This window comes from Lissotriton helveticus, chromosome 7 (genome assembly GCF_964261635.1).
Source record: "Lissotriton helveticus chromosome 7, aLisHel1.1, whole genome shotgun sequence".
In the NCBI taxonomy this organism is placed as follows: Eukaryota; Metazoa; Chordata; class Amphibia; order Caudata; family Salamandridae; genus Lissotriton; species Lissotriton helveticus.
Window position 1 is genome coordinate 256,947,369 of NC_136068.1, and position 21,337 is coordinate 256,968,705.

General features: G+C 44.5%; 1 protein-coding gene across 3 annotated transcripts in view; it reads right to left on the reverse strand.

Annotated features, from left to right (window-relative positions):
• RIPOR3 (RIPOR family member 3) overlaps nt 1-21,337 on the reverse strand; it is a 452,740-nt gene that overhangs the window by 19,663 nt on the left and 411,740 nt on the right. For all 3 annotated transcript variants that reach the window (XM_078652038.1, XM_078652039.1, XM_078652040.1), the window contains 3 exons: nt 13,290-13,448; nt 9,844-10,046; nt 3,941-4,024 (listed from right to left, as the gene is read on the reverse strand). In XM_078652038.1, coding sequence (XP_078508164.1) covers nt 3,941-4,024; nt 9,844-10,046; nt 13,290-13,448 — 446 coding nt within the window. The remainder of the gene's footprint in view (nt 1-3,940; nt 4,025-9,843; nt 10,047-13,289; nt 13,449-21,337) is intronic.

Consider the following 21,337-nt stretch of genomic DNA (forward strand, 5'->3'; position numbering starts at 1 on the left):
CGCTATACTATGATTTTTGTTTGCCCCAGAGGCAAATGTATTATGGCAAACAACTTTAATTTTGTGGGAGGTTATTATTTCACATAAGAGGTGGCAACCTCATTAGAATTTCTTCTATTGTGTAGGCGGTATAGTTTCTAGTTCCTCTGTAAGCTCAACTATTTTGTTTAACCACTTGGCTGCTAAGGGGTGTGTGCGAGGTCCATTCACTTTCCATTGAAATCAATGGAAAGTCCATGACGAGTTACCCTTGTCATTAGCGCTGAAGGGGTTAAAGTGAAATTTGCAGAAGCATGCTTAGTGATATGTTTATCCTTAGTGATCAACTGCAGTTACACCACAGAGTTCTAAAGTACAACCAGAATGCTAACATGCCGTATTTAATACAAAAGTGAGGCACATCTGAACACCATTTTACCTCTTATATGATGTGTTAAATAACATTATTGATGTCATCATTCATTTAGGTATAATATTCTTCAAATTATTACTGAGTGCCCTGGTCCCCAAGGGAATATGTGAGGTCAAAAAGCAGTGCATGATAAGGGCGCAAGTTATAAGTAATTGTCTAATCATTAACTGGTGTATTTCTGTGTTTTTTGAGTTTTTTAACATTGGTTCTTACTAATTAGTAGTTTCAACACTCCTAACTATACCATTATTTTAACCTTTGTTTTTGTTTTTCAATTGAGGCACTTTACAGCTTATCATACCTCTGAGGCATGCTTGGTTGGCTTGAGAGCCTTACTTATTTTTAGGGCCCATGCCCTAGTCAGCAAGAGCAATAGAACATTAAGATGTCAAACTTCCGAGACACAGCTGGCTTTTTGAAAGCCACACTTTGATAAGAACCTCCACATTCTATTTAGTGAGGCAAAACAAATTAATCAATCAGGAAAGCAAAGGGTGATGGTATATCCCAGCAAAAGAACTTCACAGTTGACCATAGAACAGTAAGCATTTATCACTACAGCAAAGTGACCTATTGAGGGGCTGCCTGCCCTGCTTCTTACTAGCTTTTATGGGCGTAAACAAGCCTTCCTTGGGCATGAACACTACAGGAGTCATAGGTTTCTTTTATTTCAAGGTGGTAGACTGGCTTGCAAAAGCTTGAGAACTTAAGGAAACATAGTCCCCTCCCCGCGTAACTGGTCTCTGGAGTGGACGCTCTGTCCCGCCACATTTAGTGTGTCGTGCTGCAGGAGTTGCAGGTTTCTTTTATCTCCAGGAGGTGGGCAGGCTTGCAAAGGCCGGGGTACTTTGGAAAGCCTAGTACCACTGGCAAAACTATTCTCCTCTCGGGGTCTGCACTCTGGACTGCTGTATTTAGTGTATGTGCAGGTGTCAAAGGTTTCTTGTACGCTTTGTGGTACGCGAGCTTGCCAATCCAGGGACTGGAAAAATGTAGTCCCCCTGTGTAACTGGCCCCGTCTGTACCAATTAACCACAGGCAAGTTAGAGCCGGACTGGTCATACCGGTCATCGGGCATTTCCCTGGTGGGCAGGAGGCAAAGGGGTTGATTTTCACCTAAGGGGCCGATTTTGACCTATCAGGCCGCTCTTGCTGAAGGCTTGAACGGTCCACAGTTACTCCAGCAGCGAAGTCCAATGTAAATATAAGCCTCAGCGCAACCGAACAGAGCTGCCTGAGACAGGTTATGCAGTGAGGGGGCTGGTCCGACAAAAATTACCAGGGCTGTTTTTGGCTCTCAGTCCGGCCCGACGCAAGGTAATAAATAGTTAGTTGTTAGCATTCACAATGCCCTTTCTGCACTTATTTATATACCTAATTTACCTCAAAATGTATCAGTGGGCAAATAAAAAAAGTGTTGCTTTGGTACATAACAGGCAAATCAATTGGTGCAGTCGTGGCTTCTTCTATTGTAAGAAATGTTGCAAACAATATTTTTTACCAGGGCACACATTGATATTTTTGCTGCTCTGTTTGTATAATAAGAAGCCAATCAAATACATTTTCTCCACTTGCCAAGTGTGAAAGATAGTATTGTAATCGAGGAAAAATCAGTTTGTTCCACTTTTATTACACGACTGCCAGCATAGTGCTAAAAAAGTCAGCGCTGTTAACGTTTTTTCAAGGAGCAGGTTTCTTTGTTAAAAATAATGATTATGCTTGTAAACCATTTGCAGTCACAACAATCTGTTCTGAAGGTTTATCAATGATCCCACAATTGATGTTGTCCATTTCCTTCCTGGCTGAAAAGTAAAAGATGTGACTAACCTTGAGAAAAATAATTTTATTCCATTTTATTAGCAAAACAATGCCTTAACAGTTTGCTCTATCTTTTTTAAAACGTTTTTTAAGTTAGTGGGTTTTCTTTCATACAATCTCTATTAGATCTACAGATTCACAAACACAAAAGAACAATGAACCATAGTTCCATAATCATTTTTTTTTAAATGTTTGCTCTGGTGCAAAAATATTTCTGTCATACAGACAGAGGGGAAATTGTTGCAGAAGCAAATAATTTGAATCATATCTGTATCCCTTATTTTTCCTAACTGTACGTTTGTAATGCATGTACAATTTTAAATGTATGGTTAGACTAGTTGATGAGACTAATGTACGGTCCATGAATACAGTATGTCTAATATATGTATGAATTGTAATATGAATTACATGAACGTTTAAAGTGTTGAAAGAATGCACATGCGTTACTTTATTTGTCGTGCAATTTACACATGTTTTTTCATACTTTTCTGAATGAGTCACTTAGGGTGTTACCTCGAAGAGCACAGTCTGATCTACTGGGGAAATCATAACTGGAATATGGTGTCCTTGTATCAAAATGTCGACCTGCTCACAGGGGATCAATTTCCCTTATTCTTTGCACTCTGTTTCACCTGATATGTCACTACCTTGATTTCTGACACTGTGACTTCCATATATGGAAATCTGTTGCTGAAGAGAGTGAAGTGGCTATGACAATGACATTAACCTTGCCACAAGAAACTTGTCATGGTCCAGATGTTTACTTCACAGAAAGTATAATCAATTTCCTTGCTATTGCAAACATTAGCCAAGCCTACTTTGTTTCTCTCAAAAGCTGAGATCATTTTGACTTTGTTTATTATTATTATTTTTTTACGACATAGAGTAGGAAGTAGAAATATTTTTCATGAATTCTTAACAACAAACTTATGCCACGCAAAGGAGATTTTTATATTCTACGGCTAGATTAAATACTTGAATACAAGCTAAATATGTGAAAGCATGACTAGAAGATAACCAGATTCACAACTTTAAACTTTGACAAAAATGTCACCTGCCTTTTGTATGCCGCCATGTTCTGTACTTAGCATGTGCATTTGTTTACATTACATGTAAACATTATGTGACTGATTAACAAAGGAATTCGAAAGTCTACACACCAGGAATACCACTGTGACACTGTGTCGCGTGCAGGACATCAAAGAATACTCTTGGAAAACCTTTGAAAATTCTAATTTACGCTGGTGCAAAGGCTGTATTAATGATTATACATTCTTTACAAATATGCATGCAAAATGCATACTAGTACTTTTTAAGCTTTTTCTTTTTTTTTTATCCCAGGGAAGGACATGGAACATGTAAGTCAAAGGTTGTCAGGCGTACTCCTGCAAAAGAAATAGAATTTGGTGGCATGTCAATGTGGAGGGATTGCCGCATGTGAATTTAAATACAGTGCATAACTGCACCTCTCATCCACGCAATGGCACTTTCTTCCTCCACGAGAAAATTGTTTTCTCCATAGAGCAAGCCCTTCTACTACACCACCACCAAGTTTGAGGATGTGCTGCAAACACAACCCCACCCTGAAATTGAATTTTTTCGACCCATTGACTGGAGTAAATCTCTGGTCCTTTCTAGGAATCAAATAAACAAATAATGAGTACAGGACGCACTTGGAGAATGTACCGTAAACATAAATCCTGTACTTACTCTTAGATGCTTTAGGGCGAGACACGCGGCTCGTTGTAAATGGACATCTCTGCCTTGTAAGTTCTCTGTGTAAAAAAGGCCTGCCTGCAAAATAAATGTGTAAAATATATATTTCTTAAAACCTACATAAATGTTTTATATAGACAACTTTATAAATCAATTGAACAGATCTCATAAATCCAATGGAGCCAGTAACTCCCATTACTAGCTCTTTTGAAATTACTGGAACTCTTTTAATGCAATCCTGAATGTATAACCGAGGACTTAAGAGGACTCAGAACCAAAAGATGTTGTTGTCCAGTGCATTTCCAACCATTTCTTGATCTGGGTATGAGCTAAACTGAATAACACTGTTTAGGCATTATGTGTTCTGAAGAAATGGGTCCTCGTCTGGTTTAAAGTCCCTAATCCTTTTGCTTTTGGACCACCTGGTTTTTGGACCTCTAATCTGAGTGTGTAGTACTTAGTGACACCCCTGCTAGATCTGCTCAAATTGATTTGAGCCCTAACTACCAGTGCCGGCCTTTTGAGATAAAGTCCATTGGTCCGCAGCTAGGATATGAGGCTCTGAGGTGGAATCATGTGACCATGTGTGCACACAATTGGTCACACATGTACAGTTTGAGAATGGCACAACTATCGAACTCAGCCTAGTATCTGCACACAGGTAGCCTGTTGCAGATGGGACCTTTAATAAATTGGTTGTAGTCTGTGCTGGCCTCATAATTTAATTGGGCATCCTAAAGAAATAGTCCAATTTCTCTTTGACTATAGTGAGTCTGCATTGCTTTACTGCGAGTCTGTAGTGCGTCGCTGTAAGTCTGTAGTGCTTTGCTTTATTCATGCTGTAGGTGAAAGCTGCAGCAAAACATCAACTTTGCATTAGGTAAACCTAGGAAAAAGATTGTCTTTTCTATTGGTTTAAAAAAGGTCTGAAGTACAAATATAATAATATTTTGTCCATATTGGCACTCCTTCATGTACTTTGGGTGTTCCAGTATTTTCCTGAGTAAACTCATGTTTTAATTTGGGTGTTAAAGTATCCTGCTTGGCCAAGTTAATTACTTTGATGGACAGTAGGTAGATTAAAGCCTTCAGTCAAGGGGAAATTTGGGAGAAGAAGAGGGTCGGGAGAAATCTGCATGGTAATTGATCCACACTTGCTGACCACCCTGGCAATGCCCTTTCTCACAGTAACACAGTAACAAAGGGAGATATCCAGGCATCTGACACCACTCAAAGACTAGGACCCGCAGATGACAAGGAAGGAAGGATTAAACATGGATGGACCCTTGCGTGGAGTGGTGGGACTCTCAGAATTTTGATTCTGTTGGCACAGTGTCTCCAGGGTCAATGGTACTGGCCTCCCTACTGCTGCGGGGGGCAGAAGAGGGTGGACTTGATACGGACCCTGAAGGAGCTTGGGCTTTGGTGGACTGGTCCTGCAAAGAGTACCCCTAGAGGAAAGGTGACTGACTCCTCCTGGGCATACAGGAGCCTTATAAGTGGTCAAGGGGTAGTGGATCCTGGGTAGTGCAGGTGGGGAGTATAATCTGCTTTTACGGCCACAGGGTGCTGCTGACCCCAGGCCAACCTTGAACCAGTAAGAAGCACAGCTCCTAGGGCCTGATCTGCTCCTTGCTGTTTGAGAAAAGCAGCTGTAAGCTGGAGCTAAGAAAAAGCCTTAAGATCAGGTTGAAGAACTAAAAGGGTATGTGGGAATGCACTAAGTTATCTGTCATCGAGGGAAAGCAGTGAAAGAAAAAACTGATCCAGAAAAAGTCCCAACATTTAGACACCACGAGTCTTAAAATATTTCCTGGTGGTGGAGTTCTTTACCAAAAGCAAATGCAACAGACCCTGTTTTAAATACCCAAAAGACCCCAAGATAACATCATTTGTTTGGCCACTTCATGATGTCCCTGCCGGGCTGAAAAGCGACTTACAATTTCCAAAACGAGAGTGAGTAGGTTTGTGCGCAGCGCTCCCCTTTTCATTGCTTTTCCACCCTAGGAGGGCCAGAGACACAAGAGCAACGTGGTGTGCTTCCCCATGCTCTCCATGCCAGTGTTTAGGGGAGAGGAGAGCAACTTGGACTGCTGTGTCTCACTACCCTGGGAGTCAAGTCCAAACAATGGGTACTTAGTTCCCATGGGTTGTCTCCAGCAAAAAAGATGATAGTTGTTACAGTCGGAGTCCAGTACCTAGTCTGCCTTGGGACCCTCTGGCTCTCATTACATACATTTTCAAAATCAAAATTAAAAAAAATGTTCCAAGCATCTGTAGCCTTCATTAAAGCCACAGTACTAACAGAGGATTAGATAAGTACATCTCATTACTTTATTTATGTATTGATTATAACAACTTTAGGTGATTGTGGATATTTGAGCCAGATTTTTCAGTTTCACTCTGCCTTTGTCAACAGGTCAGTTGCTTAAGGGGCTAATTCCGAGTCTGGCGGTCCGATGGACTGCCAAACCTGCTGTGGCAGTGCGGCTACCAGCGCACCGGCAGTCCGACCATCGTGTTACGACTTTGGCGTTCTGACGGCCAAAGGACTGCTGCAATGGCTGGGGAGCTCTGATCCCGCAATGGTAGTGCAGCTGTCTGAGGCTGCAATATGCTGGCGGTGCTGCACTGCCAAGAATATTATGAGAACCGTCACCGCCACAGTTTTCATAGCATTGAGCCTGCTAGGCCTACAGGGCCCCCTGTTGCCTCCGGGTCTGGGGGTGCATGCAGGGGGGTACATGGTGTGCCCCTCAATCTTCATGCACCCCCTGAGCCTGCTTGGAATGGACTTGATAGTAATTAGGCATTAAGTGTGTATTTTTAAATATTCTTGGAACAAGACACATTGCCACATTTCCTGATCAAGGGGATCTGCACGTAGGCGGGCAGCCTGACAAGACATGTGGAGCTAATATGGAAGAGAGTACTTTGCAATAGGTTCACAAACAGTAAGGTCATGTGATGTTGTATTGACTGAGTCACATGAAACAGAGGCTTTTAATTGGCTGCAAAGTGTGAAGTGATGCCAAATTTGATTGATTTATTTAATTTAGTAAAATGGCAGAGATGTCTGGATGTGATTGGAATATGGCAAATGACTGGTTGAAGTGACCAGTGATAAACAAAAGAGAGAGACTCCAGAAGCTAAGAGAAAATTGATAGCTAGCTGGCAAGGGATGTGTCTGGATGGTTGTTGCTGAAACTAGAGCAAACCAGGTCCTGGAAATGTCTGGAGAAAGAAGATTTCAGGGCTTCTAGAGAGACAAACAGCCAAGAGGACAATGTACTTTGTTGAATTACTACTTTCTACATAGCCTAACTAAATAAATAAAGTCAGCTCCAATCGGTTGGCTTGAAACTTCATTATTAGGTTACATTGTAAAAAGCATCAAAGCAAAGGGCTCACGTTAAGCATTCAGTTTTGAATTTTGGGAAGCAAAGAGTATCAATTTTTGTGGGTGAAATTTGGATTGATAGATTATTCTTGGACTGGAAGGTACAAAGGACGAGGACTAAATACACTGGAACCGTAGTTCAAGCCAAGTTTCAGCACCAGAATTTAACCAGACTGGCAAAATAGGAAAGGAGACCACACTCTAGGTCAGTAGGACCACTCCATGGGGTGACGCAGCATTTCGTTGAACAGGAACAGGGTAACCATGAGGCACACTTGACCTAGTTATCCTAATGCTTTAACTGATTTTTTCCTAACAATATAATTGATGAAAATGTTTTTAAATTGTGTATTTCAAAATATTAAAAATGATTAGATTAGTCACCTGCACAAGGGTCCTAGCATCTCTCATTCCATACTTGCTGACGTTTTGTATTAAGGTCTGCTTCTCTTTTGTTCAACGTGTGCCACTTGTGGGAATGTTCTTGGTAGCTGCTGTATGTTGGGAAATGGGCAGCCTAGCTGACTCTGTGGCTATTTTGTGTTTGTGTTATATGTATACCTTTGTATACTGGGTCTGCATCTGAGTTTCCCAGGATGCATGACCAGAAATCACCAACCTGCAAAGTACCATTAATGATGCCTACTAATTGCCATAGTGAATGATAATACCATACATTCTAAAGTACCCCCGACTGTAAGGATATTTCAAGTCTCAAATGAGTACCATGACCGGACAGAAGAAAGGCATAGATCTTTTCTTAGTTTTTATAAGGTTGTGGCAGGTGGCAGTGACTTTGAATAGCCCTTTTACATATAGTAGGAGGTACTTTCTTCCTCGGTATACATTATCACTTGTCAGCACACTTTTCAAAATCTTTTTTTTTGCTTCCCATGATGCTAGAAATCATGTGGTTGCAAATATGTAGATAAAGCCCATTATTTGGCATATGAAAATAAACACACCAATATGCATCGTAAAAGTAGTTGCTGTCATGTAGTAAACAATTCAATGCAAGCCAACTTTGAATTTGCAATTTAAAACACACACAAGTTCATGCTGTCCAGTATGAGCTCCAGCAGTGCACTAAATATACCTCCTCCTTACCTGGTACCACAAATATCACCGTATCAATGTTGGCAGCAGGCATTATGACTTCCAACCAAAACTATTATACATTAGTGGGTGATGCCATTTTCCTAAAATATATGATCAATGATGTCACAGCTAAGCTGTGATTATGAAATAAGGTGCAGGTTTGTATACAGATACTACAGACTTCCACTGTAAATTATAGTATTATTAAGATAGCTATTAGTACAGCTAGAGGGCCTTTAACAAACATTATGGCTAGAGGCAGAAGGGATATAATGCTGTTAGAACATTCCACCGTACTGAGGGTAGAATGTTCTAAAATAAAAGGGGGAAACAAGAAAGAGAAGAGTTGGACTGCTAGAGCAGAAGGTATGTACCAGCAACTAGTAAAACTGAGCCATTTGATTATCTTCAATAAAACTCTCAACATTCCAATGTTTTAATATAGCCTTATAGCCGGCCGTAGCGGGCTATACTGTCTGTTAAAGGCCCGCTCCAGCATTAAAGGCCCGAGACGAAGGCGAGGGCCTTTAACAAGGGAGCAGGACTTTATTAGCCGGTATCGCCCAGCTATGAAGGGCTATAAGGCTATTAGAACATTCTGCCACTACAGGGCAGAATGTTCTAACAAATTATACAAAGGCTTCTCGGAGCCCGAATGGATTGAAATCCCCTAGGGCTCCAAGAGGCCTTTGTTTAAACAACATTGGAATGTTGCTTTGCGGACGTTTACCAGCCCGTAGAAGCACGGAGCACTCCATTGTCTGCAATGGAGTGCTCCACATTCCAATGTTCTAATATAGCCTTATAGCCCGCAGTAGTGGGCTATACCGGCTATTAAAGGCCCGCTCCAGCGTTAAAGGCCTGAGCCGAAGGTGAGGGCCTTTAACAAGGGAGCGGGACTTTAATAGCCGGTACAGCCCAGCTACCAAGGACTATAAGGCCGGAGCTACTCCATTGTTTTCAATGGAGCGCCCAACATTCCAATGTTCTGATATATCACTATACTCCACTGTACAGAGGGCTACACCATTTGTAAATGCCATCTAGACAAGCCATGGATGAGGTCTTATAACGAAGGAGAGGGCCCTTAACAGTCCAGACCGTGGCTATAATGCATTTAGAACTTTTCATCATTAAAGGTAAACATTTTATTATAAAGACTGGGAAGCAGAAAAGACAAAACATTGAAATGTTGAAGCAGTAAGGCTATGCCAGCCATTATTGGCCTGCTGCCACTCTACAGTTTTCAATGGAGCTCCACAATTTGATTGTTCTACCAATGCTTATTAATTTCATATAGCCCTTGCTGCCTCAGTCTTGTGGCTTCTTGGTACTCTCATTGGCAGTGTTGACACTCTATACTTTGTAAAAAGCTAACATTTGTATTGTGAATCATACCTTGTCTCTGAAAGGTTTGAGCATGGCCGCTCGGCAGAGGCATGACTTTGCTGCTTTGCAGATTTTGAGGTTCTCGTCGAGCTGGAGAGTCGCTAACAGGCTGAGTGTCTGAGGCAAAGGGTGCAACTGCCGTAGCTGCTTCCCCTTCAGCTTCTTCAACTTCTTCAACCGCCCAGGCATTTGTAGATCTTCTATGAGGGTCACTTCAATAAAAACAGCAACGCAGTCAACAGTAAATTATGGAAGCTGATGGCTGTATAGTTCATCTCACCGCAACACTAGTTTCTATACTGTTAATTGCACAAGAAGATGTTCTGATACATGAAAGCTCAATATGTTGGCAAAGTCAAAACCTATTTAATGTACTTTTGTCATTCTTCATTTGGGAGTGAAGGGCATGTGAAGTGTCCTGCTCCTGCATTAGATAGTTTCTAAATATTCCCACACATCACCAAACACTAACTATTAATGGTGGGAATGGGTAACTTTCGTTTAATGATGCATGTTTGCACTGGCTCGTTTAACTCTATAAATCTGCTTTAATACTAAGGCCCTCATTACTATAAATCACCAAGTGGTAAAATCGCCCCAAGTACATTCTGTTAATGAACCATGCTCTATTTCCCCACTAAGAGGTACTTTATTCCTCATAATGTATGGGCTTATGTTCGCAAGTGGTTTTTTGGCACCCGAAATCTGACCATTTTCCCCATTACAGACTAATCTATCCCATGCAAATTCCTCAAGGTACTCTGTTTGGCAGTTTGTTTTAGAAGAAAAAACCTTTGCCAAGTGAGCGCCTTAAACATAATGCCTACTTGGCAAAGGAGCCTTCTGGCCTTCAACAGAGTTGCAGTAGAAATATCTCCACTGACAGCAAAGATGCCTGCTTGCCTGGCATGGTATCTGAATATGGTTGTTGGTCTTTCACCAAGGGAGTGGAAGCCAAAGCCTTGGCAAACAGGACAACCCAAAGGACCACCAGGCTCAGAATGAGACAGCTGGTGTTAGTGTGTAAAGTACACACAAGAAACCCTTGATTGCAGGCCTCAGTTTTCTAAAGGAAATTGAAGTTATGTCAATAAAAAGCTCTCATCAGCTATCCAGACTATATGTTTGACTAAACTGCTTGTGTCTGCATGATATTTTATTCGTTATGATGCAGACACAATTAATTTAGGATATCAACAAATTTGATTGCACTATTGGGATATGTTTTCGAAAATTATGGATTATTTCTCAACTGGGTTTGTGAGAATGATGCGTTTATTATTTCATTTGTCCTAATTAAGATACGTTAAAAAATCATGAAACATATTGGCTGTGATTCTGAAGTCTTACTTCAAAATTAAATCAAATGTATGACCTCACGATTTTTAGAAATGAAATCCAAATAAAACTGGGAACATTGTGTTTATTACGGAAAGCCATTGGGCCATTTAAAAAAATAAATTATTAAAACACTGACATTTTTTTGGGGTATGCTCCTACCCAATTTATCCGAAAATATGGAGTAGCTCTGATCTAGATTATTTGTAGTTCATGGGTTACATCACATTGTTGCATCACAAATGGACATTCTGGCTTTTGTTCCTTCCTAAGACACTGTTTTCACTGGAAATAAAATGTCTCTTATACTGTGGCGCTGCTTTATGTAACCATATTTTAGCAGTCTGTGTTTGTATTCTATTGAGGTGAGACCTGGAAAACACAGACAGCAAGGTGTGTGGTGAGTGAATGAGCAAAAAGACATGTTTATATTACTTTAGAATTGTCCTTGCATATATTTCTCGGCAATAATTTCAAAGTGAGCGTGTCCATTAGTTACACAAACTCACATAAAAAATGAATGCGAGTGTCATCTTTAGTCTTAAGTGATGTAATTTGTGGCATGTCACATGCTCTTATTAAATCACTTCATAACACTTTGTAGATAATGAACTAATACGCAAATGGCGTTGGCTTGTCTAATCACATTTGTGCACTGTGGCAATTTGCTCCTTATGTGAGCCTGTATGCAAGCTTCTGCCCTGATGTTTTGCTCCCTTACCATCCCATCGATAATTAAAAGATGGAGGATTGGAGATTGCAATTTGAACACTAAAGGAGGACAGTGCTGTATTTGTATGTTTACAAAGCAGCAATGATGTGATTTAGGTTGCATGTGATGCTTTCAAATGAGAACACATCAAAAACGTTTGTAGAGTAATTATTTTCCTTGTCTTCCCTCATATACCTTACCATTTTTTTCTTTTGTTGTTTTCTCTTTTTATTCCTTTTGTTTTTTGGCTTATTATATCTTCTTGAATTACTTGTTATTGTTTCTTCTTGTTTGTCTTCAATTTTGAGCATAATTTCTCCTTACTGCCTTCCCTTCTTAGATCACACATTTCTTAAACCTCTAAAACCAATTAGTTTCCAAAATAGACATGTATTTGTACTTTCATGATAAAGTAATGGCAGGCTCAACAAATCATTCACCCTTTAGCTTTGCATTCATTTTAACTCCACTCTGCAAGATCTTAATTAATCTGAATCATTGCAATATTGGCTTTGCCAGACAAGCCTTAAATTTGTCCAGCCTTTCTTGATCTTTTTTCATCTGAATGTACATGTTCATAGCACTTTCAAAGCCTTCCTTCACCAACTAATGCAACTAAGTGAATCTAATCTTGATTAAATCTAGTCCATTTGCCAAGCCTGTTTTCTGTTGGGCCTAGGAGCATGTGATATTTCACGGATGCCTACTCCACAGAGACTTTTGACGGCTGCTTCAAATAAAGACATTGGGGCTTATTTGCAAGCCCATTGCGTCACCGATGTGTCAATTTGTTTGATGCACCGGCGGCGCAATGTGCTTGCTGTTATTTACAAGGCCATGTAAAGTCACCCTGAGTGACTTTTCATGACATTGTAAATATGGCCCCTTTAACGCATTACTCTGCATGAAAGGGGCATTCCATGGGTGTAGCTGTGAGTGTTCCCACGCACCATCCATGGAACTTGACACATTCCCAGATTTACAACATTTTGTAAAACTGGGAATGTGTCAGATTCTACGCCTCCCCAAGGGAGCCGTAAGGAGGCGGAACGAGGAGAAATACTTTTATTTCTTTTAATGTTTTCCTCTTTCTATGCTCATAGAAAGAGGAAAATTATTGTTTTTGTGCAGGAAGGTGCCCCTCATCCCCGTAGCACAGGCACCCTTGCAAAATGACGCAAGGGTGTCTGCGCTGGCGCAAGCCAGCCAGTTGTGCACCAGCGCAGGCAAAAGCAGAGGGATGCGTTGTATTGTTGTTAATAGGACACATCCCTTTGCTTTGAAAATGACGCAGCACGGCACAACTAAATGGGTTGCGGCGCTGCACTGCTTCATTTGTTTGTAGATGAGGTCCATTGTGCAAGCAAGGCTGTATCTGTAATTGGAGACCCATTTCTACCCTTACCTTCTTTAGTGAGTGCTGCAAGATGTTTCTCAAGGTCGACCACGTTGTGTTTCTTTAAGTAGTCATGGAGCAAGAAGAAGGTAAGCAGGTCCTCAGGAAGAGCGGTAGAGGAAACCAACCCACAGCAGCTTGCGATCTGTTCCAGCAGCCTGTGACACACTGAACAGAGGATCACAAGGAATCAACAGATATAAAGCTTTCCCTCTTCAAAGTACAACAACCTGTGCATTTGTGGTGTAGGTGTACTCATTAGACTCTCAAAAGGAGATGAATGTGCAACCTAACCAGGATTTGTAATAACTGCTCTGTCAATAATCCGTTAACAAATGATAAAATTGTGGTGAATGGAAATCGTTAACTTGTAGGAAGTAGTACCAAGTAGTTAAGAATATGAAACAATTTAGTTTTATAGGATACTGCAGAGAGGGTAGAGGAGAGAAAGAGTCATGAGACCTAGGCATACCCTCCTTAACATAATGTATACAAACAATTGCCATGGACTTGTAAGGGAACATCTATAGAAAATTGCAGGAATCACAGAGATTCTGGAGAGGTTGGCTTACCCAAACCTTATAGTGGCATGCATCATTATATGTCATTACTCCACACCCAGGTACGTAAATACCACCTTGACGGACTCAACCAGTATTGGGAGTTCTTATATAATTCAAAACTTAATTATATCATCAATTCAGATAAATGGTAAAAATATCTTTATGAATACCCAAGAAGAAGGCCCTTTGTAACCCAAAAAATGTCCTTTATTTATCGGCTACCTTAGAAATCATCAAAAAGGTCCAAGTACATCGGATGTATGATGAAGTTTAATGACTCATCTATCCAACATTCTGTAGTAGGGGATCTCTGTGTATAGTCATAATCTAGAGAATAGTCCCGCCCATGTGCGTGGACCCCGGAGCAATCAAAAATAATCTCTTACAGTGTCAAAAAATGCAAAAAATGCATAGACACTTAAGAGAGAATTTAAAGACAGATAATGCAGCCAAAAGGCTACACTGTCCAGTACTTCAACTAGAAATTTCCACCATAAAATCCACAAAACAGCAAAGCCTGTACAGATTTCCCTTGCTTAACAGCAAAATCCCTCAGGAATGATAGAGAGAAGAACCTGGACAGACAAGCCCCATAGGCTGCCATTATGTGGCTTAATTAGGATACTGTGCCTTTAAGAGAACCTTCTAGAACCTTCTCTCAGTATCCCAGAATGCATAGCAGGTCCAACTTAGCCTCAGTTCTTTTTTCCGGCTCCTGCAAGCAGGACCCTGGAGCATTGAGCTCTCCCTTTCAAGGGTTTTTGTTAGTGTTTTACACTGCTTTCGATTTTTGGTACTTTTAAAGTACTCTGGTGACTTTCTTTCTGTGTTTCTGCACTCTTTTTTGTCCAATAATGCCTGCATTGTTCGACAAGTGCCCTGAGTGCTCAAGGAAGAAGGCCAAGACAGACTCCCATGAGGTCTGTATTCTCTGCCTTCCCTCTTCCCACATCCCTGAGGAGTGTAGGATCTGCAGAAGCTTCTCTGGAAGGACCCTGAAGGAGAGGAAGAAGATCAGGCTTCAGGGGCTTGAGGAGAGGAAGCAGAAGGCACGAGGTGGGTCAGGAGGGGCTCCTTCTACCCATGCTGAGGCCTCTGGGGGGCTCCCCAGGGGCAGGAAGACCAGCCCGCGCCCAAGGTCTCCGTCTGGGTCAGTTGCGCTGACCACGACGTCGAGGGGACGGTCAACGGCCAGTTCCAGGTCTCCCCAGGGCTCTGGGTCGAGAAAACGTCGCCCGTCGACGTCGAGGAACGTGTTCCGGCCGCCGTCGAAGCCGGTGTCGATATCCTCGTCGTCGCTGTCGGCGTCGAGTGATCGACATCGGAGGGCCCGGCGTCGGCGCTCGCCGTCGAGGCGACACCGCCGTTCGCCGTCGAGGACATCGTCGTCGAGGGGATCCTCGTCGTCAAGGTCGCCGTCGAGACGAAAGGCATCTCCGGCGCCGAAGAGGTCGACGTCGAAGCATTCCAAAAGGCCGACGTCGAGACGGTCGAGAAGATCGACGTCGAAAAGGTCGGAGAGGTCGACGTCGAGGAGATCCAAAGGGTCGCCGTCGAAGCGATCCAGGAAGTCGACGTCGAGACCGGCGAAGAGGTCGAGGTCGCCGTCGAGGCACCATCGCCCGTCGTCGAGGTTTCGTGGCTCGTCGATCTGGTCGGGGTCGACGTCGAGACGAAGACACGGTTCGACGTCGAGGAGTGTGATTCGGTCGACGCCGAAGGACCGTTCGACGTCGAGGGGACATCGGTCGTCGTCTGGACACCGGTCTTCAGCGTCTGTAGGTCCTACGGACAGGCCCAGGACTGTGGGGGGCTCCCCACTCTCTGGTAGAGGTGATGGCTCGCCGGGACCGGCGCATTCCGGGGTGGATACTCCGATGAAGCCGTCTACGCCTCCTCCGCGGCCTGCTGTGCCGAAGGGTCCTCCTCCGAAGGCCCCTACCCCGCCTCCGAAGCCGGCTCCGCGGGACCCGCGTCCGGTTGCTCCTCCACCCCCGATCCCACCGAGGGAGGTGTCGATGCCTAAGTTCCCGACGCCTCCGAAGAAGACTCCTAAGAAGCCTGGAGCTCCTGACCCTGGGAGGCCGAAGGAGCGTCCGAGGCCCAAGAGGTCGAGGTCTCGCTCGGGGAGACGGGACAGATCGAGGAGTGGCCGCGGATCTTCATCACGATCCAGGCATCATCACAAGAGACGTCGGTCCAGGTCACGTTCTCCTTCTGGGACCCGTTCCTACTCGCCCACGCTGTCCGATTCGCCGGAGACTAGGGTGTCTCCGATAGACGATATTAGCACATTTCAGGAGGTTCTCCTGCGTGGTGCGGCGAAGTTGGGCATTGAGGTTGAAGCGCCTACGGCTTCTACCTCGGTAATCTTTGAGACTTTACACAAGAGGCACTTGTCTCGCCCCCTGTTACCTCTGGTGCCGGGGCTCCTTGAGCCCGCCGAACAGCTATTCCTGACGCCGGCGACGGTGAGATCTGTCCCTTCCAGGATACTGAAAAAGTACAGGGCTCCGGACTCAGACCCAGCCTTCTTGAGGAAAGACCCGGTACCGGATTCAGTCATCGTGACTGCTGCTCGGAAGCTTCATTCCACCTCCCCTGCGTCCACGGTGCCTCCGGACAAGGAGAGCCGGTGGATCGATTCTGCTGGTCGCAAGGCGTGTGGGACATCCGCCTCGTCCATGAAGGCAGCCAGTGACTCGGCTTTGCTGGGACGTTACGACCGGTCCCTTTGGGACTCGATGGAGCAGTTCGCAGACCTCGTCCCTCGAGACCGCAAGGAGGACTTTGTGGAGATCGTCAAGGAGGGGATGTTGGTCTCTAATCAGGCCATCGGCGCTGCAGCAGACATATCGTTGCTGTCCGCGCACGGATATTGCCACGGGATTCACCAGAGACGCCATGCTTGGCTCAGGTTGACATCGTTGAAACCGGAGGCACAGCAACGCGTGGCGAATCTCCCGTTTTCCGGAGATACCCTCTTCGGGAAGCACGCGGATGATGAGATGGCCAGGATGAAGGCCGAAGCGGAGACCCTGACGGCAGTGGGCCTGGTAAAGCCCAAGGAAAAGAAACCCTTCCGACAGTACCAGCGTCGGTTTGGGGCGCAGGGTCGTGGAAGGGGGCAGTCTGCTGGTCAACATCAACAGCGGCAGCAGCAGCAGCAGTACAGGCAGCCCTTCCAGAAGCGACAGGGTGGTAGAGGTCGTCAACAGTCCTCTACCGCGACCAAGGGCCCGGCCGGGTCCCGTCCCTGAGCTGTTACTTCCCCCTCGTCCGTTACCCGCTCCGGTGGGGGGAAGCGTTCAATTTTTTCTGGCAGAGTGGAGAAAAATTACTCAGGACAAGTGGGTGCTGAATATTGTTTGCAATGGATACAGTCTACGTTTCACCAGCCCTCCTCCATCGATTCCTCCCGTCAGCTCGCAGTATCAACTGCGCGAGCTTCAGACGGAGGCGGACGTTCTGCTAAGGAAAAGGGCGATCGAAGACGTACCTCTGTCTCAAAGAGGAAGAGGTCTGTACTCTCGGTTCTTTCTTGTCCGCAAGAAGGACAAAAACGAGTTCAGGCCCATTCTGGATTTGCGGCAGGCAAACAAGTGGATTCGCAGAGAAAAGTTTCGCATGCTGTCGTTGCATCAGATCTACCCTCAGCTGCAACGGGGAGACTGGATGTGTGCCATAGATCTACAGGACGCATACTTCCACGTGCCCATTGCATGCAAACACAGAAAATTTCTGCGCTTTCAAGTCGGCACCAATCACTATCAGTACACGGTGCTACCCTTCGGACTGAAGTCTGCACCCAGGACATTCTCAAAATGTATGGCAGTGGTAGCGGCACACCTGAGGAAGAACAAGGTGTTTGTCTACCCGTACCTGGACGATTGGTTGATCAAAGCCTCCTCCTTCTCGGAAGCTCGAGCACACTTCCAGAAGACGTGCGTTCTCTTGAACAAGCTGGGGTTGCACATCAACATGTCCAAGTCGGTCCCGATTCCGGTGCAGTGCATCCAGTACTTGGGGGCCTCCATCAATACGCTGTCAGCAAGCGTGTCTCCTTCGGAAGAGCGACGTTTATCACTCGTTCGGAAGGCTCAGGCTCTCATGAACTCTCCGTCTACGACGGTGAGGACCGTGTCTTCTCTACTGGGATCGATGGCCTCTTGCATTTTTCTCACTCCTCACGCACGGCTACAGATGCGTCCTCTGCAGGAGTGCTTGGAGGATCAGTGGGACCAGAGGAGAGGTTCTTGGGACGACAGGATACGACTGTCTCTACATGCTCTTCAGTCTCTGAAGTGGTGGTGCTCGAAGGAGAATCTCCTCAGAGGCGTTCCCTTCCACAAGGACATTCCCACACAGACCATCGTGACGGATGCGTCTCTCCAAGGTTGGGGGGCGCATTCCGGAGATCTGCAAATTCAAGGGACGTGGTCCCCGACGGAGTCCACGTACCACATCAATTTCCTGGAACTGAGAGCTGTTCACTTGGCACTGAAGGCCTTTCATCCGTCCTTTCAGACCAACTCTCTGCTTGTTCAGACGGACAACACGACTACGATGTATTACCTCAACAAGCAGGGGGGCTCGAGATCGCGCACTCTGTCGCAGGAGGCGCAGGCGATCTGGCACTGGCTTCTGGCTCGAGGACTGTCGATAACGGCCACCCATCTGCCAGGTGTGCAGAATGTTCAGGCAGACGAACTGAGCAGAATCGTGCAAGAAAACCACGAATGGGTCATAAACGACGAAGTACTAGGAGAAGTCTTCGCAAGGTGGGGAACTCCAGACGTAGATCTGTTTGCCACCGCCGAAAACAGCAAATGCCGAGGCTTCGCCTCCAGGTACTACCAGCCAGGGACGCTGGGGAACGCGTTATGGATCAACTGGTCGAACAGCTTTCTGTACGCTTTTCCACCAATTCCCCTGATTCCGGCGGTTCTCATCAAGCTGTCCCAGTCCAGGGCGAGAATGATTCTGATTGCCCCGGAATGGCCCAGACAGTGGTGGTTCACGGACCTGCTTCACCGTTCTCTCCTTCCTCACATGAAGCTGCCGTGCAGGCCGGACCTTCTCACGAAGTTCGGGGGGCGGATGGTGCACCCCAACCTCTCGTCTTTGAGTTTGGCGGCATGGCTCCTGAAATAGTGCAATATGGCCATCTGAATCTCCCAGAGGATTGTATGGGCATACTGAAGGAGGCTAAGCGACCTTCCACTAGGACTTCCTATGCTTACAAGTGGAAGAGGTTTTGCATCTGGTGCAAGTCTAAGAACTATGACCCTACGTCATGCAAGGAAGATGTCATCCTTCCATATCTGCTTCATCTGGCGCAGTCGGGCCTTAATGTCCATTCCATTAAGGTTCATCTGGCTGCTTTGACTGCCTACAGGAAAGGCCCTTCACAGACTTCCTTCTTCCAGATCCCTGTGATCAAAGATTTTTTGGAAGGCTTGAAGAAAGTATTCCCTCCTGTCAGGCTTCCTTCGCCTTCATGGGACTTGAATGTGGTGCTGTCCAGATTGATGAAGGAGCCTTTTGAACCCATTCATAAGGCTTCGTTGCAGCACCTGTCCTGGAAGGCGGCGTTCCTAGTGGCCATTACATCGGCCCGCAGGGTGAGTGAGATTCAGGCATTGTGTTGCCAGGAACCTTATACTGTGTTTCATAATGCTAAAGTTGTTATGCGTACTCACCCTAAGTTTCTTCCCAAGGTTGTTTCTGATTTTCATATCAATCAGACTATCACTTTGCCTACGTTCTTTCAGAATCCTTCGTCTCCGGCGGAAAGGTCTTTACATTCCCTGGATGTGCGGAGGGTGCTGAAGTTTTATCTTGATAAGACTAAAGATGTTCGTAGGTCAGACCAATTGTTCATCAATTACGGTTCAGTCAGGACGGGTCTTGCTACCTCTAAACAGTCCATCTCTAGGTGGATTGTGTCCTGCATTCAGTTGTGTTACTGCAAAGCTAATAAGACCTTAGGGGGCAAACCTAAGGCTCATTCCACCAGGGGCAAGGCTGCTACGACAGCTATGCTCCGTAATGTTCCCATTGCAGAGATCTGCAAGGCGGCCACTTGGAAGTCGGTCCATACCTTTGCTAAGCATTACTGCCTGGATTCTGATGCCAGGACAGACGCTCAGGTTGGGCAGGCTTCGCTGCGGAATCTGTTCGCACAGTAGTGGCGTTATTTTACTCTCCACCGCCGCTTGGTGTGGGGATGGGCTTGCCATTCTATTCACTAGATTATGACTATACACAGAGATCCCCTACTACAGAAGGAGTAGTTTCTGTCCTGTAACTCCAGTTCTGTAGTAGGGGTATCTCTGTTATAGTCATAAGCGCCCTCCCGCCTCCCCGGTGGAGTGTTGTTCATGATCATAATGCTACAGGTCTGGCGTTTCCTACGCCCTCGAAAAGAACTGAGGCTAAGTTGGACCTGCTATGCATTCTGGGATACTGAGAGAAGGTTCTAGAAGGTTCTCTTAAAGGCACAGTATCCTAATTAAGCCACATAATGGCAGCCTATGGGGCTTGTCTGTCCAGGTTCTTCTCTCTATCATTCCTGAGGGATTTTGCTGTTAAGCAAGGGAAATCTGTACAGGCTTTGCTGTTTTGTGGATTTTATGGTGGAAATTTCTAGTTGAAGTACTGGACAGTGTAGCCTTTTGGCTGCATTATCTGTCTTTAAATTCTCTCTTAAGTGTCTATGCATTTTTTGCATTTTTTGACACTGTAAGAGATTATTTTTGATTGCTCCGGGGTCCACGCACATGGGCGGGACTATTCTCTAGATTATGACTATAACAGAGATACCCCTACTACAGAACTGGAGTTACAGGACAGAAACTACTCCTTATATGCCAGCATGCCATTACCTAAATATTGGCTCTCAAAATGACATAAAGGAACGTACTTATAGGTAAGTATAGGTTTACTATACTAAACTCCACAATATAGAACTATGGATGTGGATTTAAGAATAGTAAATCTAAACTTGACAGTATATACTTACCTCCACGTTCTTTTGGTTGCTGATAATTTACCAACATTATCTTTGTAGCACTCTGTTTCTATCCTCTATATTCTGACATACAGCCTATCACTTTCACTTACTACTATGTTAGGTCAAGAACAACCTTTTTAGATCTAAAATTGTTGACAAAGTTCCCAAAAATATGACACTTCTTACTTAGGTTTCATTTTTGCAGCACTATTATGCTTCATCGCTTCAGGTGCATCTAAATATCTCAGTAAACAGACAACATCTCAAGTGGCTACATTTCAGAACGTTTGAATTACAAAAAAATAACGTGGACACACGTAAATCTGTTTTACTTAGACTAAAAATCTACTTTGTAGATCCACAAGTACAGGACACATACCAGATGTATTATCTAGCGCTTTGAGATATATTTAAATATACAAATTGAAATGGAACAATGGTAATCCTGAAAATTGGGAAGAGATCCAACTCTCCAGAAC